This window comes from Vipera ursinii, assembly GCF_947247035.1.
Source record: "Vipera ursinii genome assembly, chromosome: Z".
NCBI classification, from domain to species: domain Eukaryota; kingdom Metazoa; phylum Chordata; class Lepidosauria; order Squamata; family Viperidae; genus Vipera; species Vipera ursinii.
The window spans coordinates 87,639,794-87,666,010 of record NC_139517.1 but is presented as its reverse complement, the minus strand read 5'-3'; the positions used below and the strand labels follow the sequence as shown (position 1 = coordinate 87,666,010).

Below are 26,217 nucleotides of genomic sequence, written 5' to 3'. Positions count from 1 at the left end.
TCATTATGAAGCTTTCTGTAGTAGGATCCTGAATTACCAGAGGAAACCAAAGTGCATTTTTTTACAGTAGTAGATATTCCACCGGGACCCTCATTTGTGCCTACAGCCTTGCTCATATGATGCTTTGCTGTAGACAAGAATGAATCTTTTTACATTCTACCACACTTGAATTCCTTATTCCTGGAAGTGCTCTATCATGTGCTATTTCTGCACTTTCTGTAAAACAAGGGTAAATTATAAGGATAGATAATGTTCTGATTTTAAAAAAATCAAGACTTTTGATTTAGTGCTATTGATTCCTCTAACATTTAGTAAGAATGCAAGAATGATTGCTTATTCTTCCACTGAATGAAAATTAATGTTATACAGCAACAGTTGCTCACTGTGCTGAATTGTTGTTCAGTTCTGTTTCTGCCAGCATATAAAACCCTTATTGTACAGCTTGCTCATAGTGGCCTCATTGTGGTTACTAATTTCTGAGCTTTTGTTTGTTTCTTTGTCCTGCTTCACATTAAATATTTCATATGTAATGTTGCCTTACTACTAAGAGAGACTTGCACAATTATATTTCCTATTTTTATGGATGTCTCTATTCATCTTTGTCTTGTGAATATTTCAGCAACACAATCTATCCTAGAGATAAGAATGAGCAGAAATCACCTAGTTCATACCATGCATGACATGTCTTTTTTTGGTTGACTGAAAATGGCATAGTGCAATGATTTATAACAAGTTGTACGTGTACCCCAGATAGGACTTACAAACAGTCTGAGTACTTCTCTAAAAATGTAAGCCTTTGAATACTGTATATAGTAAATATAATAATAGAATGCCTATTTATAGTTAATGTCTTTCTTCAAAAGACTGCCCTTTTGGTTTTGGCAATGCTGGAATCTATATTCTTTTTTAAAAATGATTAATGGGACTTAAAATAAAAAAATAGAGAATCGGTAACATAGTTAACATTAGAGACTAGCTTATACATGCAATTGTTCAATATATAGGATAATGTCCATATATAGGATAATGTCCGCTTGGGGGGGTGAAAGCCCTAATAAGCAGGCATATACATAGAATGAAGGCTACTGCTAAGCTTGTAAGCCACCCTGAGTCTTCGGAGAAGGGTGGGATATAAATGGAATTAAATAAATAAAAAAATAAAAAATATATCCCACCTTTATTATTTTGTTAAGTAAGTCAAGGTGGCGAACATCCTTTGTCCTGTTTTCAATACAACAACAAGCTGGTGAGATCATTTAGGCTGACAGAGAGTAACTGGTCCACAGTCACCCAGTCGGCTTTCATGGCTAAGGCAGAACTGGAGCTCATGGTCTCCTGGCTTCTGTATTTAGCCACTAAACCAACAAATGCAACAAATTGGGCAATAATTATCCTTTACACAGCATAAATTAAATTTGTAGACTGCACATACATTTAGAAATGTGTGCGCACTGCATTCACTCCTTGTTTCCTAGCTTACACTTACATTCCTCAACACACTTCTGTTCTTGATTTAAAGAAAAAACATTTTCCATTCATAATAGGAAGTTGAATTTTCCATTCATTAAAAAAACGAAGAAATAGTAGAGAAGTATAGGCTACATGTTGCTGTAACTAATTTTTGAGCTCTTCTCTTTGCTGAATCCTGATCAATGAGTTTAAAAACTGCAGCTTTCGTAACTACCACTGGTTTTTTAAAAAACTACACTACTATTTTCCATATCCAGTTTATCTTAGTATTATAGATGTATAAACATAAAAGAACCCAATTTTCAGAGTAAGCAATTATTTTAGCTAAATGTTTTATATTCATAATTCATGAAAAGAAATTGAAGCTGATGCATTTTAGACGCAGAAGTCTTATATCTTTGTTTTCTATTTTTTTTTTAAAAAAACAACCCAAGAGTATTATTGATAGGTGTTATGGATTCTCATGACTCACAGCAAATATGAACAATATTTTCATCAGACTTAATTTTTTAATTGCTATAATAAAGGATGGACATTCCTGCATTTTAATCTTTCTTCTTTTATCACTTCTTTTGCTTGAAGCAAATTACTGGCACAGCAATATGCATCAACTTCATTTTAAAGCTCTTCTGCAATATGATTTGCTTTTATCAATGTCCCCTCTACTAAGTAAGTTAGTGATTTTGATATGCAGTGAGGGCTTGGATAATCGATCATTTTTGTTTGTCATCTTTTCAATAATGTAGTGGCAGCTGCAATGTTTAAAAATAATATTTTGTTTCACTTTTGTAGCAGTTTAACTCTCCTTGTACCACAGAATAATAGGACTGTCCAACAAAATTTTAGAATACTAATTCTACGCTTTTACAAATATGAGATAAATAGGAGGCTGAGAGAAAAATATGTATTGTGACAGTAAAAGTGGTAGCGAATAGGATGCTAATGTATAAATTCATTCCGCTATAACCAGTGTTTTTTTTTCTAAAAAAAAAAAGGTGCCAGAACTCTCATCTTGGTGGGCGTGGGGGGCGGTGCTGCTGCGGTCATGGGTGCAAGGGGTGTTGGCGGTGGGCTGCCCCCCGGGGCCGGAGCTGGTATGGCTGGTGCTGTGGGAGCAGCGGGGCCCGCTCTATATGGCAGGGCTGCATGGGGCGGAGGCAGTGTGGGCCAGGCGATGCAGGGCGGCCACTTAGGCGTGCAGGGCGAGGCGATGGTGGAGCAGGTCCAGCACCAGGTAGGCCACCAGCCTGGCTGACACAGATGAGCACAAGGAAGGAGTGCACATGGACTCCGCAGAACCCACCTCCCACTCCTTGTCCTCTCTTACTTACCTAGTTGAGATGGTGTAGTTGGGCAACAGGGAGGGATGCAAAGTTCCTGCCAACTTTCCTTTGCTGCAGACAACTTGCCAGTGCAACGTTTGCTGGCCAGGTCTTTTGGCGTGCTCAGCAGCAATTCCTATTGGCTTTCGAAAGCCAATAGAGGGAGTAGCATAGCTTGTGCAAAAGCTTTTTTTGTGTGCAAAAAAAGGTGCCGGAATGCCATTCTGAGCGTTCTATGAGAAAAAAAGCCCTGCTTTTATGTTTTAATCTTATGATTTTAAAAATATTGTAAGTTGCCCCAAACCTCACCATGTGGATTGCATACAAATATTATATAATCAGTAAATAAAGGTAGAACATGTTAAATATACATCACATGATAATATGCTTCCCTACAAAGTCAATTCTTGCTCAATGACAGACCAAGAAGTTAACTCGGAAAGGCAAGAGGAAAATCTAGAAGAGGTCTGTGCAACTTGTAGAAGGAAAGGCCCACACTGATAAATTAAAAATCTTTGTGGTCTGCAAAGGAATGCTGGTAGGCTAATCAATGATTTGGTGACTAGAGGAGCATCTACAGTGTTGGAGCTCGTGGTGATGGTAAGCCATGGAGGCACTACGCAACATGACTTTCAGGGCAGTGGTGGTGATTTTATTACTTTTTTTTAAAAAAAAAAGTCTGTGCTCTGTCCAAGGGTGCTTGGTAGGCTGCATGTACAGGCCTGGTCTAGAATTTATTTTGGAGCATTCAACTATCTAGAGCAGGCATGTCAAACTCATTTTGTTTGAGGCAACTTTTTATAAAAGAATTGCCATTAATTTGTTTTAATAAAATAATTTAAATCATTTTTTCACTTGATTTCAAATTAAATGAAGTGAAAGATTGTGACTAAACAAAATTTTAATGTACAGATACCACCAGAAATTATTTTAGCCTTTTTAATAAATGTTGTTATTGATGTTACGCTCACCATGAAAAACATCATATATTATTATGTATATACTAGGTCAGGGGTAGGCAACCTCGGCTCTTTTATGACTCATGGACTTCAACTCCCAGAATTCCTGAGTCAGCATAACCTGTACTAAGTTAATTATTTAAAGACTGAAGTGCAACGTAACTAGATTCTAAATAATCTATTTTTCAAAACACACAACAGTCCAAACAGTAAAAGTAAAGTCCAAATTAAGAATATTTCATTCTTAAGAATTGTTTAATTTAAAGTGGTTTAGTTGTAATAGATAGTTAGATTCAAAATAGTTTTCAAGAGTATGTACAAAAGATACTATTTTTTTTCTAGCATCAGCTAAATTAGACATATTACATTGAGAAAAATGTGTCTCATTTCTTTCCTCTTACCTTTATTGATTTCATTGCAGAGATGTTAACATAGGAAATATATTATTTTGTTATCTAATTTTACCTTCCAAAAGACAGAAGCAGATGAAAAATGTGAGGTTCTTTCCTGTTGACTTTTTTGAATTAGCTGTTTTAGATTCTAAAAGTTTAGTTCCTAAAGAAGTAACCCTGTAAATAATTTTAATGTCCTCCTCTAGTGCAGGGTAGGCAACCTTGGCTCTTTTATGACTCAAGGACTTCAACTCCCAGAATTCCTGAACCAGCATGGCTCAGCTTGGAAACCTCTCCCTTTCCCCTCAGCATGGCTGGCTCAGGATTTCTGAGTGTTGAAGTCCACGAGTCATAAAAAAGGGCAAAAATTGCCTAGCCCTGCAATAGGCTTTCAAAAGCCAATAGAGGGAGCTCTTTTTTTGCAAAAAAAAAAAAAAAGGTGCCAGAATGCTGTTCTGAGAGTTCTATGAGGATAAAAGCCCTGGCTATACTAGATAATAGGCTGCTTATTTTAAAGAATTGCTTCCCAATCCCTACACGCTGAATTGGAAATAACAGAATTTAATTCAACTGTTCCAAATGAATTTGCTAATATGATAAGCTTATAGTTTGTCTTTTCCTGATGACCATTATTTCTACTGAGAGAAGTGTAGATATATTCTTTCAGGTTTAGTGCCAAGGGTTAATCCACAAGATCAGTAAAACCAATAAAAATACAAAAATACAGTCAGTTAAGCAAAGAGGGAAAGATTCAGAAGGAATTATACTTTCTACAAATTTAATTTTTATTTTCAACAGGCTAGCTCAGAGGTAGGACAACCTTGGCTCTTTTATGACTTGTGAACTTCAACTCCCAGTATTCCTGAGCCAGCACTATCTCCCCATATTGCCTTATTTGCAGTGGTTGGATTCAAATATGTGAACAACCGATTCTCTGTGTGGATGCCACTTCTGAAAGTCCATTCTGGGCCTGGACAACAAAAAATTAGCTACCAGTTCTACCGAACTGGTGCGAACCAGCTGAATCCCACCACTGTTTATCTTTCTAGTGAAAATGACATAGAAAAGTCCTATCGTCCTATTTCTGCACCATCCTATTTCCATGAGAACTGCGTAAATCTGGCTAGAGGCTGAACAGTCTTTTCTCATCTATTTTTAATTTGTACTGTTTTTAAACATATTGTTCAGTTTATTATAATCCAAACATTAACAACCTTGGGCATTTTTTTAAAAAACCAGATTGGTAAAATCATAAGGAACAGATTCTCTGCTGTACTCATAATAATATTATGCATAGCAACAGTGCTTTGATCTGTATGGGAGTTGTGTAAGAACATATTTTCCTACAGTTGCACCAACAATAATATTGTGTATATTTCAGGCGACATAAGGAACGAAAAAGGAGATACTAAACTAAAATGTAGATAGGCTTTTAATGATAGTTCAAAGCCATTTCAGATTCAGTTTTATAATCCCCCACTTTATCTCAAAAAGCTGTACTTTGGTTTGTTTTACTTTTGTGAGCGCTGTATGTATAGATCTATGTGTCTGTGTTTGAAAAGCTATGACAAGAAATAGCTACTTTTGTTCCTGTAAAAAATAATCTTAAAACCCATACTCATTCTTTTTCCAGATGGTGACAAAGCAGATGTCTCTGCTAATATATATCCTGACATAAATATTATTGCTGGTGCACTAAAATTGTATTTCAGAGATTTACCAATTCCTGTTATCACTTATGATACTTACTCTAAGTTCATAGAGGCAGCAAGTAAGTATTAAGACAGATTTCCTTTATTAATCACTGATTACATTCCATAATATCATAGTTCTAAAATTCTTACGATATAAAATTCCAAATTAGATTTTTATTTAATGCTGACATTTATCCCTAATGAAATTTACCGTGTCCTACAGAAATCTCCAATGCTGATGAAAGACTAGAAGCTGTTCATGAAGTGTTAATGTTACTTCCTGCTGCACATTATGAAACTCTTAGATACCTGATGATTCATCTCAAAAAGTAAGCTATATTGCTTTGTTTTATGGTGTGTGTGTGTGTGTGTGTGTGTGTGTGTGTGTGTGTGTGTACGGGTAGTCCTCAACATATAAACACAATTGAGCCCAACATTTCTATTCTTAAGTGAATCACTACCACAGTTGTTAAGTGAAACACTGCAGTTGATAAGTTAATAACCCAATTGTTAAATGAACCTGACTTCCCCATTCCTTTGCTTGTGATGTCGCAAAAGTTGATTGTGTGATCTTGGGACACAGAAACAGTCATAAATGTGAACCCATTGCCAAACTTCTGAATTTTTGTCACATAATCATGGGGATGCTACATCAGTTGTAACTGTGAAAAATGGTAATAAGTCACATTTTCCAGTGCCATTATAACTTTGAACAGTCACTAAACAAACTGTTGTAAGTCCGGGACTACGTACGTACGTGTGTGTGTGTGTGTGTGTGTGTGTGGAGAGAGAGAGAGAGAGAGAGAAGGGGGGGCTTTAAAACAAGATAGTCATCAAGACAATTTCTATATAGGCCTATATTCTTTCAGATTATTGAGGGACTTAAGAAAAAGATGAAAGACACTTAAGGCACATGGAAGCAATTCACATACACATAAACATTTAGTTACACATTCTTTATCTTAGATACAGTAAGGAACTGAGAGTAAGATTGAGTCTTTATGGAACTCACTACTAGAGGGACCTCTGAGAACAGAAAAATAATGATATTTATTTGTGGAGAAGAAGTGGCAGAATGTAAGGATGGAGTTAAAAAGGGAATCAGCCTAGACACTCTATATAGCCACAAATGGATAGAATTCAATATTCTGTTGAATTCTGTTGCCTCTTGTCTAATGTCAAAGTAATGCTAACCATTCATTGAGTAAATTCCTGTGCATACGCATGAGTAGTAATAATTCGGTTTAATTGGAACTTCATGTGTGGTCCTGGTCATTGTTGCATTTGACAATTTGTTTCTTATGCTCCTTGATGGAATAACTAAAACAACTAAAAAGAATAATAAATAAAAATAGGAAGCTTGGACTGGTACACTTGTATGATGTCACTGGATGTATTAGAATTTAAAAGATGAAAAGACCAAGACCAAGGAGGATCTTGTAATGTTTGTGTTGTTTTATTACCTGAAGTAAATAAATACAAGGAACTGTGAAACAGCAAAATAATTTGTAGAATTTAAGTTGTAGAAACATATGTGTACATTATTGGTCATGAACATCAAAAATAATATTTTTAAAAACAATTCTAAGAAGTGTGTGTGTGTGTGTGTGTGTGTGTGTGTGTGTGTGCACGCGTGCATATTGTCTTCCCATTGTAGGATTACCATGAATGAAAAGGAAAATTTTATGAATGCTGAAAATCTGGGAATAGTGTTTGGACCTACTTTAATGAGGCCCCCAGAAGATAGCACTCTTGCTACACTCAACGATATGCGGTACCAGAAGCTAATTGTGCAGATACTAATAGAAAATGAAGATGTTCTGTTTTAGACAAGCAAAGCTATAAATTTATAATAATCTGCAGTGAAAATTAAACTCAAATAAAAGAATCATGAGCAATGTTGCGTTTTATGTGTCTTGTAAATGTACACTAAAATATTTAGTAAAAGCTATGTTTCAACAAGTTAGAAGAACAAAAGTTTTTTTAAAAAAATCTTCCCTTTTCATTTTACCTTGTTTCCAATTTGTCCCTGTATAGAAAGGTTACAGATTTCTTCTGTTGACTTATTAAAAGAAAAGAAACTTTCTATATTTCTTTAGATCATTGAAGCAAAAAAATTACTATGGAACTGAATCCCAAATATTATTCTGGCTCAATTTCTACTAAAATCAACTCTCTTGGTCCAGCAAAGTGTAGCAAATGTATTTTGCTAGATATTTTAGTTTTCTCTTTGTTTAGAAACTTTGAATATAATTATACACAAATAGACTATGTCTACATACGTACATTTCTATGTAGAAATATATGTCAAAACAGGGACCAATTAATGCAGTGAGATCCATGTTCACATAATATTACTTTCAAGATATGAATTAATATCTTTAGTCATTGCAATACTACATGTAAGACATAATTATATATGTCTGAGTGAAATAAAACATGTATTTATAAATATACTTTATACTTACGTTAGCTTTAGGGATGTCTTTTTATTAAGCAAGAACATAATTCAGTGCAGTGCATTATTTTCCATATATTTTTCTTAAGCATTATTGCTATGCAGTACTATATTGAAAGCATTTACCACTGTTGCAGTATTATCCTGACATATTTCTTCAATTGCAAATGGTTTTTAAAAGATTTTACTTTACATCCATCTGAACATTTATTGTAGAAATGTGGCAAATGGAATAATTTGTTTTAATTTTATCTCCATAAAGAGGTATATTGTAAATATATATACCGTATATACTTGAGTATAAGCCGACTCGAGTATAAGCCGAGACCCCAAATTTCACCCCCAAAAACTGGAAAAAGTTGTTGACTCGAGTATAAGCCAATCCGCCGTTCTGCAAACCTCTGCCGCCAGCAGAGGCTCGATCCGCCATTTTGCAAGCCTGAATACACAGTCGCCGGGTCTCCGTTCCTCTGTGCCCTGCCTGCCTGCTTCTTTCCACAGCGGAAAGAAGCAGGCAGGCAGGGGGCGGAGGAACAGAGACCCGGCGACGTTTGGGGAGGTTTGGGCGCCTCTCCAAATATCCCCAAACGTCGCCGGGTCTCCGTTCCTCTGTGCCCTGCCTGCCTGCTTCTTTCCACAGCGGAAAGAAGCAGGCAGGCAGGGGGCGGAGGAACGGAGACCCGGTGACGTTTGGGGAGGTTTGGGCGCCTCTCCAAATATCCACAGCGGAAAGAAGCAGGCAGGCAGGGCACAGAGGAACGGAGACCCGGCGACGTTTGGGGATATTTGGAGAGGCGCCCAAACCTCCCCAAACGTCGCCGGGTCTCCGTTCCTCCGCCCCCTGCCTGCCTGCTTCTTTCCGCTGTGGAAAGAAGCAGGCAGGCAGGGCGCAGAGGAACGGAGACCCGGCGACGTTTGGGGATATTTGGAGAGGCGCCCAAACCTCCCCAAACGTCGCCGGGTCTCCGTTCCTCCGCCCCCTGCCTGCCTGCTTCTTTCCGCTGTGGAAAGAAGCAGGCAGGCAGGGCGCAGAGGAACGGAGACCCGGCGACGTTTGGGGATATTTGGAGAGGCGCCCAAACCTCCCCAAACGTCGCCGGGTCTCCGTTCCTCCGAGCCCTGCCTGCCTGCTTCTTTCCGCTGTGGAAAGAAGCAGGCAGGCAGGGCGCAGAGGAACGGAGACCCGGCTTCGTTTGGGGAGGTGCGCGCGCACCTCCCCAAACCTCCCCAAACTTCGGCAGGTCTCCGGACGGCGGTGGCTTGGGAGAGGTGAGCGCGATCCCGGAAGCTCCAAAGCCTCGGCCGCGCACAAGTCCTTGGTAAGTTTTTTTGTTGACTGGAGTATAAGCCGAAGTGGAATTTTTCAGCCCAAAAAGTGGGCTGAAAAATTCGGCTTATACTCAAGTATATACGGTATATATTATTGGCAGTACCATCAACTACGATACTTAACATTTGTTTTTTGAAATGCAGTACAGTTATGTTTAAAATAAATAATGCCAGATTCTTGCATATCTCTGAACTTAGTAAAAAGTTCATACTTCGATTTTTGTTATTTTTAAATGCCAAATGAGTTCAATATTTATAAAAGTAAACATGTTTTAATTAAGCCTTTCCTCTTCATTGTATTTTGGCCAATGTGTTAATAATGGAGAGTGAATGAAAGAGAAGTGATACATTATCAAATTTCATGAAAGTTTTATTCTGTCTTTCTAGAGACTGACCTGTCAATATAATAAATGCAATTCATTCTAATATTATACATATTTCTCATCATAAGATTTTTGTACACATATTTAACACACAGGTAGATAATATAGTGTAAATCAGAATTTTCTCTAGGAAAAATTGTACTCTTGATTTGTATGGATTGCAAGTTTTGAAAACCAATTATACTGTTTTCTGAATTATTTCAGGGAGCATAGGTTTCTAAATAAATAAGTGGGTAATTTTGATAATGAAAGAAGATTAAAGATCAAATGGGGCAGGGAAATAATGTATATTAATTATCCTTTATCTAAATCAACAAGGGCTAGAGAGATAAATCCAGGCTGCAGGCCAAATGTCAGTGGGGTATAATTTTGCTAGTATAATAGTCCTAGAAGCTCTCTTAAGTTGCACAATTTTAAATATTGTAGGCTATATACTAAATACTGTTATAAAATGCTATGGGAATGGTTTTATTTTGTGAAGTGAAATATGCTTTGTAATTTATGATACCATAGTGTAAATGGAAAAAAATAAATTTGTTAAGTCCATTTGTCACTGAAAAACAAAAAACGTACTTTATGTCTTTTTGAGATTTCATAACTTATGTGCAAGAGTTATTCAGTGAGACACTCATTCACACCTCTTATCAACTTACACTTGGATATTACTACAATGTATTGTGTTTGGGATGGCTTTTGAAGATGACTCAGAAGCTGAAAATACCGCAAATTGCAACAACTGTTGGCAGAAGAAGGCTGCTGCATATCAGTAGCATTGATGCTGAAAGCAGGATACAATTTCAAGTACTACTTTCAACCAATAAAGCTCTTATGGTTCAGTTCGTATTGTGGGAACATCTCCTTCTCGAGGTTGGAACTTCCCTTCCTATATGTGCAAGGTGATAAGGTATGGTGAAGTTCTGGTTGTAAACTCAGACTTCTTCGTTGGCTGTTCCAGCCGCATGGAACATTTGATTCCTTGGTTGAGGTGGGCCTCTCCCCTCACCAGAAGATAGTTGGAGCTGCATGGTGGCCTAGTGGTAAAATTGCTCACCTCCCACTCAGAAGGTTGATAGTTCAGTCCTAGGTAGCAACAAATATTTTTCTCTTAGACACAAAGAGAAAATATTTCCTGCAAACTCCATTTAGGCATCAGGAAGGGCATCCAGCCAGTAAATTAAGACACTTCTATTCCAGTGTGTTTGTGATGCAGGTGATACATCCCAGTTTACAATACTGGCTATGATCGATGACTGGTTTTTAATTTTGTGATTTTATTGATGATGATTTATTTTTATTGACCATTCTGCAGGTTATGTGATTGTTGGTTGCTCTGACCTATCACTGGGCATCATACACAGTTTTAGTAAATAAATATAAATAAATAGCTCAAATTACTGAGACCTTTGTCAAATATTCTAACACAGGGGTGTCAAACTCAATTTCATTGAGGGCCGCATCAGCATTGCGGTTGCTCTCGGGACCGGGTGGGTATGGCCAGGGTGGGCGTGGTCTACTGCGTGGGCGTGGCTAGAGTGCATATGGCCAACTGGGTGGGCGTGGCCAGCTCTACATCGTTTGCATCAAGGGTGCCTATGGGGGCCTGGGCAGGAGTGGGACAGATCTGAGGGTCTCTGGGCCAGGGCCAAGGCAGTGGTGGCCGTTCCCTCACTGTTTCCAGGATGGCTTCACGGGCCACATGAAACTTTGCGGGCCGGATCTGGCCCCCGGGCCTTGTGTTTGACATGTCTGTTCTAACAGAATGATGCAATCGTTTCCAATATTCCACCAGTTTCAAGTTTTTCCCCACAGGTAGTCCTCAACTTACAACAGTTCATTTGCTGACTGTTCCAAGTTACAGTTGCACTGAAAAATTTATGATCGTTTTTCAACTTTCAACTTACAACTGTTGCAGCATTCCCATGGTCACATGATTAAAATTCAGATGCCTGGCAACTGACTCATATTTATGATGGTTGCAGTGTCCCAGGTCATGTGATCACTTTTTGTGACCATCTGATAAGCAAAGTCAATGGGGAAGCCAGATTCATTTAACAACCATGTTACTATGGAACTGCAGTGATTCACTTAACAACTGTGACAAGAAAGGGCATAAAATGGGGGGGGAAATCACTTAACTGTCTCATTTAGCAATGGAAATTTTGGATTCAGTTGTGATTCTAAGTTGAGAACTACTTGTACTTTTAAAATTCTTAATATGATGAAAGAAAAAAATATCAAACTATATGCTTCGGTAGGTATTAACCAGTTAGCTGAAATCAAATATTTAGTAGCCCATTGTGTTTTCCCAATGCATTCTGGATAATATTCAGTATAAAAAATATTATAAAAAATTGATTTTCTTACTCTTTTCCTTATATATATATATATATATATATATATATATATATATATATATATATATATATATATATATATATATACAGGGCTCAAAGACTTACTAATGTGCCAAAGACAAAACACAATGTATATGTGATTGTATTGTATTGTTATAAGTAAAATAATTGTTTTTGTGATTTATATACATTATTTATAATCTATATTGTAATAATATATTATGCACATTCTGTAAATTCCAAACTAAATGTTCCAAGACTAAATATTTACCATATTTTTGTCTATGACAACTCACACCAGGATCCTTTAAACAGATTTATTTGGGAATATCATTCTATCCATATTTGTAAAATTTAAAATTTTCAAAGTATTGCAGTCACTCACGGAAAAATTGTAAAAATGTACACGTTATATTTATATATAACTTTTAATGGGTGACACTGCTTTCATAATTTTGACAAAAGCAGCAAACTCTTGGGGCACTGCTACAGACAGATTTCCACACTGACAAGTCCAAGTGTGAACTGAAAAGTTTTAATTTGTGTAAATCCCAATAAATGTACATCCTTTTCTTCTGCTAACAAGATCTCACATCAAAAGTGTTACAGTGTGAAAATGCTCAGTAATGATCAACAACCTCAAATGTGTCTTGAACTGAATATTTTTTTCATTTGAGTCCTATATTAACACATCTTGAACCCAACAACTATATAACTTGAAATTAAAAGTATAATTATTCAAAAATTACAAAATATAAGAGTTATAAATAAACCAAGGTTTCCTAAAATAAGCAAGAAAACAAAAGTAGCTAATGGAAGCATATATTCTGTGCTACTCTAATATTTTCTACCACTTCTTGCTATATTGGAAATGTCATTCTTACAGTACAGTCCTCAACTTACAACCACAATCGTGCTAAAAATTTATGTTGCTAAGCAAGACAGTTCATTTTTGCCCTTTTACAACCTTTCTTGCGCCAGTTATTGAGTGAATAATTGCAGTTATTAAGTTAGTAACAAAGTTGTTAGGTGAATCTGGCTTCCCCATTGACTTTGCTTGTCAGAATGTCACAAGAGGTCATCACATGACCCTGGGACACTGCAACAGTCATAAATATGAACCAGTTGCCAAGCATCTTTATTTTGATCAGCTTGGGGATGATCAGTGGTTGTAAATGTGAAAAACAGTCATAAGTCACTTTTTTCTGTGGCATTGTAACTTTGAACGGTCTCTAAATGAATGATTGTAAATTGAGAACTATCTGTATTAGAGTAGGCAAATTTTATTGAATACTTCAATTTGCTGTGGAGACTGATGCATTAACTATTTATTGTTTACCTACTGTTTAAAGGAATTAATTATACTGAACCAATAAAATGGAGCTTGGACAAAATTATTTTTCGCTTGTCCTATTGTTTAAAAGGATCAATTTACTGAATCAATAAAATGAAACTTGGATAAAATCATTTTTCACTTGTCCTGGAACATGTAGCAGTCAGAGAGTAACAGCAAATAATATCAATTTTAGCACTTCACATCAGCTTTTCTTAACCTGATGTTCTTCAGATGTGTTCAACTTTAAGTCTTATCCAAGGAAACATTGCATGTTGCCCTTCCATAATGACATTGTGGGAGTGATGACACCATGGAAGTGATAGTTCTGCACATCTTTCAGGGCATCATTTGTATCATTATTATGGAACCAACTTCAAAAGCTGCTTCAAGAGAGTTGTCAGCAGCTGTTGCAGTCCTTGATGTAAGACATGTTTACTCCAAAAATGGCCACATAGAAGGCAAGATAAAAAAATAGTAAAATGAAGAAGAGAACTCATCTATGGAGATTGTCCCAAAAGTGTTTTTTTTTCCTTCCAAAAGACAACTGGAGTTTTTTGGTTTTTACTCTGAAAATGTTTCGCTTCTCATCCAAGAAGCTTCTTCAGTTCTGAAGGAGGAGGATGATATTTGGGAAGTATTGCAGACAGTTCATTGACATGACCAAACTCCATTGAAATAAATTCAAAGCATCAGTAAACACAAGCATAGGCAGAGGGAAGAAAAGAAGATGCAGTAATTATAATTTATCTTTTCTATTATTCTAGAATGTTAACATTGGTATTTAAATAGGATTAAATATGTCCTTACAAATGACATTTAAGCATGAGAACAGGCTGCCCCAAAAACTGCCAGAACTTGTGCTTTTTCCATTCTTTTCAAGGCTTCTCCTCAGCATCAGCATAGCAAAATAACTATAAAAGCTTGCTGCGAAAAAGCTGAGGGAGTATTGGAATAGCAGTAACTGTGAATAGAGTGCAGAAGAGAGAAACTAGAAGTAAGTAATGCACTCTGTGTGTGTGTTATCTAGGGACCTGTGTTATTATTGGCTGTTTTGTGTCTTAAGCCTACCTAATTGGTTATAGTTTAAATAAAAGAACCTAGCTCATATTCTTTTTATTTTTTAAAAATAAAAATTTTAAGTTGTGTGAGAAGAGACAGATATTTAATACTATGACAAGCCTGAATTGGTGGTACTCTTTAAAAAGAGCATGCAAGAATTGGGGGAAGCTTTTAGCTTGTAGATTATGGAGGTGGGCAAGGGATGAGTTCAAAGATTTTATTTTCATAAGCTACACTTATTAGTCTGAATTGGAAACATGCCAGTGGATAAACACAAAATAAGATGAATTATTTATTAGTACCTTAACTATGAATTTTGCTTTACAGAAAACTTAAATCTTTGAGGCTATTATTCACAGCTCAGACACTTACATTCTATGATTGCATTTTTACTCCAGGTCGAAATACCCCCAACTGTGCTTCTGAGATCAAAAATTGTTTCTGTGTGCTATCATCCTGTATCCAGGAGGCATCAAGCTAGATGTGTAATGCTGACTGGGGTATTCTGGGCGTTGAAGTTCACATATCTTCAAACGCTTGGGAAATACTGGTCTAGAAGATCATATCAGTGGGACATTGATTATCCCAAGAAACTCCACTCATTCCCAAAGTATGCCATTCCAGAGGTACAAACAGAATACATTAAAGTCATATTAAAGTATCAATGTTAACATGTTAAGAAACAAACAAAATCCTAGAAGGGCTGCCTATTCCCTCTCTTCAAATCTCTGCTTGAACATATGTTTAATATTCAACTATAATCTCCCATCCAGAACGTAGAAAACTTTATCTCTACCCTTGTCCCAAACAGATATGAATAACATTTAACAAAATATTAAAATAAGTTAAACAAATATCATAGCTATCCCTATGTTGACTCCCAGTCCCTCTTCTCTTCAAGTTTTGATGCTTTCTTCAGTAATTATTCTGAGGCCTTCAGGTGTATTTTATTATCAACATTGGTTATACCTGTCTTTTAATGTGTCCCAGTAAGACTTCTCTCCAGTTTACAAGGGAGAGGAAAAGAGAAGAGAACCTATTTGTCAACTGCTACAGACAACATCCAATTAGATCGACAAAGATAAATTTTTGTCCTGCTCTCTTTTACAGCTCTCTTTGCCAGTTATTTGAGATGTTAGAGCTTGCTGAGTTTTTACTTACTGCCGACCAACGCTTGTCAAATTGCTTTTCTGTAGGAACCAATCACATTTTTGAAGAAGAAAAGGGCGGGTTCCACTCGAGGGTTCACCTACACCTGCCTCCTAATTGTTTTCCCAAGGAATACCCAGCACAGTTTCCACCGCTGAAGAAAGTGAGTCGGGCGGGTTAGATTGTGCGACGTTGCATTTAAAAATAATGGACAAAAGTGTTTTCGTGACGATGCGTTCTTTTTTTCCCCCCAGCTGCCTTTCGTGGACTCTAGAGACTGTTCGGGGTAAGTTAGCTTCTTCTACGGCGCGACCCTACATGGTTCACCTGGGAAAGTTGATCGCTCCCATTTGGAGCGGGCGGGCGCTTCAAGATAGCTGATTCTGAAACAGCCTGTTGCTGAGGTAGCGAGATTCTCAGGAAAGGCAGGTAACTACAATCCCTCCGCGGGACGCGGAGATGATGGTCTGAGGGTTCATTCCCATTCACTTGGCGACCGGCAAGAGCGAGCATGTGAGTTCCAAGGGGAGCAGGTGAGAGCTCAGCTTTGCCTTTCCTTCTTGTCCGGAGGCAGCTCCCACAGGTGTTGCCCGGGAGAGGACCCCTGCTTCCATCTCACGCTATCGCTTCCCGGAAAAGAGGGAAAGGACGCCCACCTATTTCGCGGCATTGAGTGTGTTCCGGTCCTGACACCCTCTACCCCTGCCTTCCACGAGCGCTTTGTACTAAAGTCGCTGGAAGTGGAGGGTTGGTATTGGTGCTCAGTGAAAGGAAAAGTCGGTTGCGCTGCATGAGCTGGAACAGAGGTGGCTTTCAGCTCCGCGCTCTTGAATAGTCCTGCCCGTAGAAGAGGATTTCCGTCTGGTGTTTTCAAGAATCCCTGCGGATTTACACCTCTCCGGTGGGTTCTTTAATCCTGTTTGCGTTTCTTCGTAAAACAATCCCTTGAACTCAGAAAAAAAATCTTCTTAAATATCTTTAGATTTGCTTCTGAACAAAAATGGAGCTGCACTTCAAATCTCATGGGAGTTAAAGCAATCCCTATGAAATATGTACATCTTTTTAATTGTTCTGAAACGTGCCTGCCCTCCTTGACTTTTACCATTTCTCAATAGCCTTCTGCGCATACAACAACTGCATAACAGGCAGGAACACCACAGAACTCTTTTCTTCCCTGGCTGTCCTGAAGGACCCAGCTGAAAAGTATAGGGAACAGTGGTGAGTATAGTCTGACTTGAGACAGTAGCACTGAGTGTACACTACAGGATTTATTTTAAAGTTGATAAGTATAAATCTAGAGTTTTGTGCCACTGCAAGAGTTGAAAATACCTTTTGCCATGTCCTCCGTAGTATCTGCCTTAAGGGCTAATTCTGGTACAGAATTCGACAAGGCCCTCTAGCTATGACGAGCAACAAGCACAACTTACTAATGGAAACAGGTTGTTTTTGCCTCAAGGTCTCACTGCCACAAGGAGACTTAAGAATCTTTTGCCCCTGCGTAGATATATACAATGATTCTTATTTGAGACTTATTCTCTCACTTTACATATTGCTGCAAGCAAGTTACCTCATTCTGCTTCTCAGTATGTTGTATCCTACTTGATAATCCTAAAGTGTATAAAATGTTGGCTCTGCTACCATCAATTTATTTGTTGGTTAACTAACAGGACTTTTTTTTAATGAAGTAGAATGCAGTTGTGGTTACCTGCACATAAAAAAGCAATTCATCCCTTCCTTTGGGAAAAAAATGGCTTTGGCTGTTGTGTGATTCCACTAAGGATGACAAAGTAAAAATACTGTATTCACAGGGAAAGTTTATTTATGATTGGAAGACTTTGCAAATTTGTGTTCTTTTAAAAACTAAGTTCTTTTTTCTCATTCAGACCTAAGTAACACTTCTAATGCATTCTTACAAAGTATTTATGAGCCTAGTATAAAATTTATTTCTCCTACAGGACTATTTCATTGTTTTTACATCCAATTTTTGTACATGTCTGTTAGCAAGTAGTATGAAAGAAGTAAGGCAGTACAATCCTTTCCCTGTTTAAATTGGAGGAATATTATTAAACTTCAAATCTTATTGTTGGCACTGCTCATCATGGGCAGCATACAAGACAAAATTGCCAGACTTGAAAACTTACCCTTTTAGCAATATTTTGTCAATCTCTATGAATTCACAGCAATGAACTTTGCTGTAAGTCTGCCACTTACATCTGAGCTTATCAGGAGGCACTGTGCATTGTAAACCCCCTGTACTGGAAATACCCTGTTCTTAAATCTTCCAGCTAAAGAAGCTTTGGATGAATAGTGCTAAGCAACTAAATTCTTGGTTGCTTAGCCCAGTCTTGGAAAGGTTTAACTATGGCTAATGATTTCATGATTATAAAAGGAAGCTATGTCATATGGAAAGGTTTTAACTTTCCAAAGCACCTTGGCTGAATTAAAGTTTACATAGTTTCTCTGCTCTTGTGTTTAGGCATGGACACAGCCCTTCTTGAACAAAACTGATACTGAAAAAGTCTGCACCACTTGAGAAAAACCAACTCCTTGAAAGTAAGATGCTAATAAGCTGCTTCATATGTCCCAGTTATGTAGATAGGATGGTCATATCTCCCTTCCTTTACACCCCCAATTCCAGACATTTTATAATAGCCTCCCATAAATAGTCTGCCATTATTTGCATGTCCTTTGCCAATCATTTTTCTGGATTAAAAACTTAGTGTTGCAACTATTATTTTTCATGAGTATCATTTGAATGCCTTGCCTAGGACTAAGCAAAAGTAAATATCAGACATAGTGAAGATATATCTGTTATTAGTTAGTTGGACCCAGTGTTACATTTGAAAATTGAAAAAAATCAGGATTGCATTGCTAATGAGCACAGGAGTCTTCAAGCCCTGCTGCATGACTGGAAGGTAGGAATATGTCCCAATACAAAGGTACCAAATCATGGGGGGGGGGGGGAAACCCAGTCAGAATTGGAGACCTTTTAGGGCTCTATGGGCAGCAGCGTTCAAATGCAACGCATCCTGAAAACCACCGTCCTCCGTTCCTTGCACCGATGATACCAGCCCTGACAGTTCGCTGAAACGTTTCCTCTTTTTTTCCCCTAGGAAGTTCGGACAGCCCCCTGCCCCCCCCCCCCGGACGGGGAAGGAAAGACGGGCACGTTCTGCCTTCAGAAAATGGCAGAAAGCAGCAGTGCCGCCAAAGCCCCTTCGGGCGGGCCCGGGGTCAAAGGCTCCCCGGGCACCTGGTGGAAATCTCTGTCCAGTAGAAAAAAGAGCAAAGAAATCCCGCCGCTGGATTCCTCTGAGCTCCTCTTCGCCCCTCCCAACTCTTCAGACACTTGGGAGAACCAATCGCCTATTGGCAACCGTCGCAATCTCAAGATTTCCCACTCAGGCCGCTTCAAGGAAAAGAGGAAACCACGCGCAAGCCTGCTCGCCGAAAGTCCGCAAAAGCTCTTTGAAGGTGGCGATGGAGGCGGCGCTGCCCCCGGTAGCCCCGCGCCTGCGCATCCCAGCGAAAAGACTCGGGGCGAGTGACCGGGTTCTCTCCTACCCCGCCTTGCCTGACTGCCATTTGCCGGGTTTGGCTGGGGAGGTGGCGGGGCTAGAAGAGCAGGAGGAGGGCCTGTCTTTACCGGGAGCTGCTGCTTGTTTCGTTCATCGCCCTCCCTCCAGCAGAAATTGGTTTTGTTCCGTGGACAAGAAGCTTTGGCGCGGTTGAGTCATTGATTCCCAAATTAGTTTGGAAAATATCCCCTCTTGCTGGTGGAATGGAGCCTTCTCCATTTTAACTGAAGACGTGCCTTTCATCTCAGGGGCAACAAAACGATGTAAGTGTAAGACGGGAGCAGTGAATGACGCAATGAAGCGTAAAGGCACCAGTTCGTTATTTTTGGTTACGTTCCCATGAAATTAATGCGTCCAGGGATAATATTCCCTATGAAATTGTCACTGTGAAATATTTTCTCTCTTTTGCAGGAAGCGTTTTGGTTTCAGTCGCATTTATGTATGAAACAATAGGTGAAATATTTCATTTTTTTAAAAAAACCCTGTACCTCTTTAATTTAAAATTTCAACATTAAAATTTTTAATTTGGTGCCAAATGTAGGCATACTCTCTTAATTTCTGTTTAGTTCTCTGCTTAGTTTTTTCCCCACTTTTTACCACTGCAATCATTTTGTGAATTGGAAGTCCCCCCTCCCATTTAATATATGATTTGATACAGAATCATATACCATCAGTCTGCTTCTAAATCTAGGAATCCAACTTAAATGCATCTCTGACAATAATGACTCTTTGACCACTGTTTGAATGCACTGAGGAAAGAGAAACCCACTATTCTAGAAAATTGCAAATTTTTGTTAGCGAATCTTAGACAGAATTATATTCAAAATGAGAAATACAGGCATAGTGTAAAGTTAAAGCTAATCAATGAGTTTTACCCATCCTGGATATAATAACTCTACAAAAATTCACATTTTTGCACAAATCACTTCTGGTTGCAATTGCAATGCATCTACAGTGCAATAGATAAGTTAACATTATGGTTTTTATTTGACAATATACAAATCACAAATGATTAAAGGCAATCTTGGTGAAGTTGACTACAACATTTCTAAAACAGTTTGAAGGCATATGATTTACTATGAAGGGAATCTCATATTACATGCACCACTTTTGAAACATTTTGCAACAAAAGCTAAAGACCTAGTATGGTTTCAGATGAAGTTTTTATCATTCAGATAGTCCTCTACTTATGATCACAATTGAGCCCAAAATTTATGTTGTTAAGTGAGACATTTCTTAAGTGAGTTTTGTCCCATTTTACAACCTTTCCTGCCTTAGTTGTTAAGTGAATCACTCCAGTTGATAAGTTAGTAACCTGATTATTAAGTGAATCTGGCTTCCCCATTGACTTTGCTTTTCAGAAGGTCACAAAATGGGATCACATGACTTTGGGACACTGAAACAGTCATAAATATGAACCAGTTGCCAAGATCTGAATTTTGATCAGATGATCATGGGGATGCTGCAAAGAAAATAACTGTGAAAAATGGTGATATTACTTTTTCAGTGCCATTGTACCTTTGAATGGTCCCTAAATGAACTATTGTAAGATGAGGACTATCTGTACATATGGTCCTTGAGTTGCAACAGTTCATTTAGTAACTGTTTGAAGTTACAATGGCACTGAAAAAAGTGTGTTATCTTTTTCACACTCAGGACCATTGCAGCATTACCATGGTCATATGATCAAATTTCAGACACTTGCAGTGTCCCTGGGTCATCTGATCACCTTTTGGGAACTTCTGTCAAGCAAAGTCAGTGGAGAAGCCAAATTCATTTTACAACTGTGTTAATAATTTTAACAACTGCAGTGATTCACTTAACAAGTGTAGCAAGAAAGGTCAGAAAATGGAACAAAATTTGGGCTTAATTGTGGTCATAAGTTGACCATGTGGATGTTGCAAAGGTCATAAACATGAAACGGATCATAAGTCACATTTTTCAGTGCCATCGTAACTTCAAACTAAATGAACTGTTGTAACTCGAGGACCACCTATATACTATGCTAAACCACAACATAATTTCTTCAGTTTGTACTTAGTAGAATAAGTGAACAGAGTTACAGTATTTTATAAACCATGATTTATGGCTTAGTTTGATGGTTAAAAGGTTAAGGCTTAATATGCACCTATTGCTTCCATGTGTAGTTTTTCACCATTTACCTAATATTGGGAGGGGGTGGTTGCCTAGTTTTTCTTATTCCAAAAAAGGTCCTCAATATTCTTACATAAAACCAGCATTTGTATATATTTAAAATCTAAACTTCTGTTCTAATGAGACCCTGCAATCTTAGTCATTCTAGAGCAGCTTTTGCAATTAATAACTTTTAAAATAGAAATTTTATAAAAAATTTCCGCTGCAGCAAGAAAAAGAGAAAGTTTCTCTAAAGCATCTTTTTGCTTCATGTTGCAGACTTTTTATTGGCCAGTAGAGTTTGAATAGTGTACCTTTTAAAAGACAAAGAAGAAATAGTCATCCTTATCTTATTTCAAGGCCAAATTTTCTGGTAGCTCCTGCAGATTCTTAAGAATTCTTATGTTCCTGTTGGTAGAAATAATAGTAATTGAATCTGGAAGTGAGTAGAGAGGAAGGGAGTAGATTATATTTGGGAAGCAGTGTACTGTATTTGTGGCTCCCAGGTTTATTCACTTCAAGAAAGCAAAAAAAGTGAAAGCATAATTTTATTTTGTGATAATCATAAGCAGTTGCTTATATGAGAATGATATTTGTAGTTCCTATTCCAATAATACATTGTTAATACAATTGTCAAGTTACTGATTACTATTCTAGAGACACTGAATTAGAAGGTTTCAGGCTAAATGAGCCAGCTTAAGTGCATCTGCTTAATTCAGCGTAAATTATCTTACATCTCTAAATAATCAATTACTGAGGCAGGTTTTTTGGGATTTCATTTGATGTATCATAAATTTTAATATCCGATTTTAAAATGCACTGTTACTATGACACACTGACAATCTTAGAGCATATATTAAAGCCATAACATTTCCTTTGGGTCATTCAACATATAAAAACTTCTTGTAATGACCAACAAACATCTTTGGGTTGCATTTCTAAACAGTGCCTTGAACAGATGATGCATAATTCTAACTCTGGTAGAAAAAATATTTCATAATCTAGAACAGCAGTCCCCAACCTTTCTGGCTTTATGGACTGATGGTGGCAGTGAGAAGGAGGAAGAAGGGAGGGTATCGCACGTGCAACCTTATTATACATGTGCAAATGGAGCTTCGCCTGCTTGCCCACCACTTGTGTAGCCTCGTTCTCAATGGACCACAGACCGGTAGCAATCTCCAGACTGAGAGATTGAGGACCCCTCATCTAGAGAAGTGAGGGGTCAGAATTACTGTAAAAGCACAAGATTTAAAAAATATATATATTTAGTAATATACAAATTTATATTAGCATTTGCTCTTCTATTTACAGAAGCTATAATATTAAGGTGATTTTTTCCCCCAGTTATGTTCAAAATGACTCATGGTTTAAATTGTAAAATAGCTATAACATACATACCTCAAAAGAAGTAGTATATATTAATATTAAAATGAGTGTCTCAACAGACTGCAGCATACAGTCATGTCTCTCTTAGAGGTTACAAAGAATCAGTGCAAGTCATCACATAAGTGAAAGACTTCCAGGTCTCAGAGTATAGGACTACCCAGTGCAGCCAGCTGGGGACGTCCCCCTCGCCACCATCAAGTCACCTCTGTCAATTGATGCTGCCAGGTCAATGCAGGACAATTCAACATGGGCAATTTGCTATGGGAACAACTTGCTGCAGGGGCCCAGATGGAAAGCCTGGTGAGCAGGTGGGCAAGCGAGTAGAGCCGGGCAGGCAAGTGAGTAAGCAAGTGGGCAGAGTGCACAGTGGTGGCAACAGTGTCTGGAGGCTTCTCATTTGCATATCCTCCACCATGGCTGCTGCCATTGCCTCCCTGCTGAGCTCCAGACCATTCAGAGTTTGGAGAGTTTGGTGGTCACAGTGGTGGGCAGGATGGTGGAGGGGGGAAGAGGTGGTAGCTGGGGGATGTGAGAATGGGAAGCCCATGTCTGCCACCTTGTCCCTGCCCACTGCCACCACCGAATGGTCTGAATTCTGAAGCTGCCCAGAGATCAGCACGGAAGCAATAGCTGTGGCAGCAGGGATGTGAAAATGGGAAGCCCCAGTTGCTGATGCTGTGTATTCTGCCCACTTGCTTACTCGCCTGCCTCGCTCTCCATCTGGGTCCCCACACCAAATTGTCCCTGCCATGAATTGCCCTGCAACGAGTTTGCAGCAGTGAGTTGGCAGAGGTGACTTGGCAGTGGCAAGAGGGCTGTTCCCAGTCCTACTTCTATGTTCTGCACTCCAAAATGTTTCTAAACAATCCTTATGTTAGAATCTGTGCTGATTATAATAGAAACAAAAACCTGGATGGTACCTAGAATATTGGAGGTTTTGTTACCTAGATTCAATATGGGAGATCTGGAGTGAAAAGTAAGCCTGAATATTTAATGACTGCCCCAAACTGAATTATTATGATGCTCCACTTTATTTTAAATAATATTGTTAAATATTTCTAGAAGTAGTATCTCATACAAAACCTGATTCATGTGGCTTTCCACAGACTGCTTTATTGAACCTTGATTCGGCTCTGTCAAATAAAGCAAAACAAAACAAAATGTGATTGTCCAGCAAGAAATTGAGTTAGAGTACAATCTGGATCTCATCCTGGAGAAAATTGCATATCTGGTCCAAGCCTTTAATAATCTTAGTTGCTCCTTTTTGCACTTTTCCCAAAGTCTCAACATCTTTTTTGTAAAAAACTGGATGTAGTATTCCAAGTGTGGCCTTACTAAGGCTTTATAAAGTGGTACTAATACTTCACATGGTTTTGATTTTATGCCTTGGTTTTATACAACCAAGAACAGTATTAGCTTTTTTGGCTACTATCGCACACTGCTGGCTCATGTTTGCTAGGACTCTAAGATCCCTCTCACAGTTACTGTGTTTCAGACATGTTTCACCTAATTTGTACTTGTACCTATATGACTTAGATGAGGATATTGAAGGGGAACTCATCAAATTTGCAGATGACATCAAAGTGGCAGGAGTAGCCAACACCCCAGAAGACAAGCTCAGGATCCAGGTGTTTGAACAATGGGCCCTGTCTAACAAAATGAATTTCAATGTGGAGAAAAGCAAAGTGTTATATTTGGGCAGGAAAAATAAAAGGTACAAGTACAGACTGGGTGAGACTTGGTTTAAAAACAGTAACTATAAGAGGGACTTTGGAGTCCTAGTGGATGATCACTTGAAATATGAGCCAGCAGTGTGCAACAGCAGCCAAAAAAGCTAATACAATCCTGAGTTGTATAAACAGAGGCAGAGAATCAAGATCATACAAAATATTAGTACCACTTTATAAAACTCTAGTAAGACCACACCTGGAATACTGCAGCCAATTTTGGTCACCATATCACAAAAAAGATGTTGAGAGTTTGGGGGAAAAATCAGAGAACAGCAACTAATATGATCAAAGCCCTGGAGACTAAAACATACGAAGAACAGCTTCAGACTAGTTTAAACAAAAGAAGAAATAGGGGAGACACGATAGCAATATACCAGTATTTGAGGGGCTGCCACAAAGAAGAGGGGGTCACATTATTTTCCAAAGCACCAAAGGACAGGAGAAGAAACAATGGTTGGAAACTGAACAAAGAGAAAAGCAACCTAGAATTAAGAGAAACTTCCTGACAGTGGAACAGCTTGCCTCCAGATATCGTGGGCACTCCCTCACTGGAGATCTTTAAGAAGAGGCTAGAGAGTCACTTGTCTGAGATGGTATAGGTTCTCCTGATTGAGCAGGTGGCTGGACTAGAAGACCTCCAAGGTCTCTTTCAGATTCTATTCTATTCTATTCTATTCTATTCTATTCTATTCTATTCTATTCTATTCTATTCTATTCTATTCTATTCTATTCTATTCTATTCTATTCTATTCTATTCTCCTTTGATTTTTCCTGCCCAGGTGTAAAATCTTGCTTTTCTACACATTAAATTTCATTTTGTTGATAGGGCCCATTGTTCAAGTCTCTCAAGATCTTTTTGGATCCTGAGCTTGCCTTCTATATTCCTGCCAGCTGAGTGTCATCTGCAAATTTGATGAATTCCCCATCTATTCCCTTATGTACATCATTTATGAAGATATTGAAGAATACTGGGCCTAAAACGAAACCTTGTGGTTACTTCCCTCCATGTAGATGCAATATCATTAAGGACAACTTGTCGAATATGGTTTGTCAGCCAATTGGTGGTGATACTGGTGGTGATGTTGTCTATCCCACATTTTTCTAGCTTACCAAGAAGTAGGTGGTGGTCTACTTCGTCGAATGCCTTGCTGAAGTCTAAATATAGTATGTCCATAGCATTTCGTTGGGCTACTGATTTAATCACTTTGCTAAAGAATGAAATAAGATTGGCTTAGAATGATCTATATTTAACAAACCCATGCTGGCTTTTAGTTATAACGTTGTTTCTAGATGTTCGCAGATCTGTTTTTTTATTATATTTTCCAGTATCTTCTCAGGTATTGATGTTAGGCTGATTAGTCTGTAGTTTCCTGGGTCTGTTTTTTTTTTCTTTTTTGAAGATGGGAACCATATCAGCTATTTTCCAATCCTCAGGTAATTCCCCAGTATTCCAGTATATTTTAAAGATATGGTACAATGGTTCTG

At 38.2% G+C, this 26,217-nt stretch overlaps 1 protein-coding gene and 2 long non-coding RNA genes across 4 annotated transcripts in view; all 3 read left to right on the top strand.

Moving 5' to 3' along the window:
• CHN2 (chimerin 2) overlaps positions 1–16,233 on the top strand; it is a 161,950-nt gene extending 145,717 nt beyond the window's left edge. The window contains exons 11-14 of one of the 2 annotated variants that reach the window (XR_014494078.1): positions 5,777–5,914; positions 6,061–6,166; positions 15,953–16,068; positions 16,160–16,233. Coding sequence is in view for 1 of the 2 variants with exons in the window: in XM_083376151.1 (XP_083232277.1) it covers positions 5,777–5,914; positions 6,061–6,166; positions 7,495–7,666 (416 nt within the window). In the remaining variant the exon portion in view is untranslated. Of the gene's footprint in view, positions 1–5,776; positions 5,915–6,060; positions 6,167–7,494; positions 8,233–15,952; positions 16,069–16,159 lie in introns of those variants that run through there. The other variant, XM_083376151.1, reaches the window with a different exon arrangement.
• Positions 16,234–16,320: 87 nt separating this feature from the next.
• LOC310649726 lies at positions 16,321–19,062 on the top strand. The gene is made up of 4 exons (XR_014494299.1): positions 16,321–16,438; positions 17,021–17,123; positions 18,382–18,458; positions 19,023–19,062. It is a non-coding gene; the product is annotated as an uncharacterized lncRNA (long non-coding RNA).
• A 407-nt stretch (positions 19,063–19,469) lies between these two features.
• The window catches only part of LOC310649724, a 47,253-nt gene continuing 40,505 nt past the window's right edge, over positions 19,470–26,217 (top strand). The window contains exon 1 of the long non-coding RNA XR_014494298.1: positions 19,470–19,746. This is a non-coding gene — a long non-coding RNA (uncharacterized lncRNA). The remainder of the gene's footprint in view (positions 19,747–26,217) is intronic.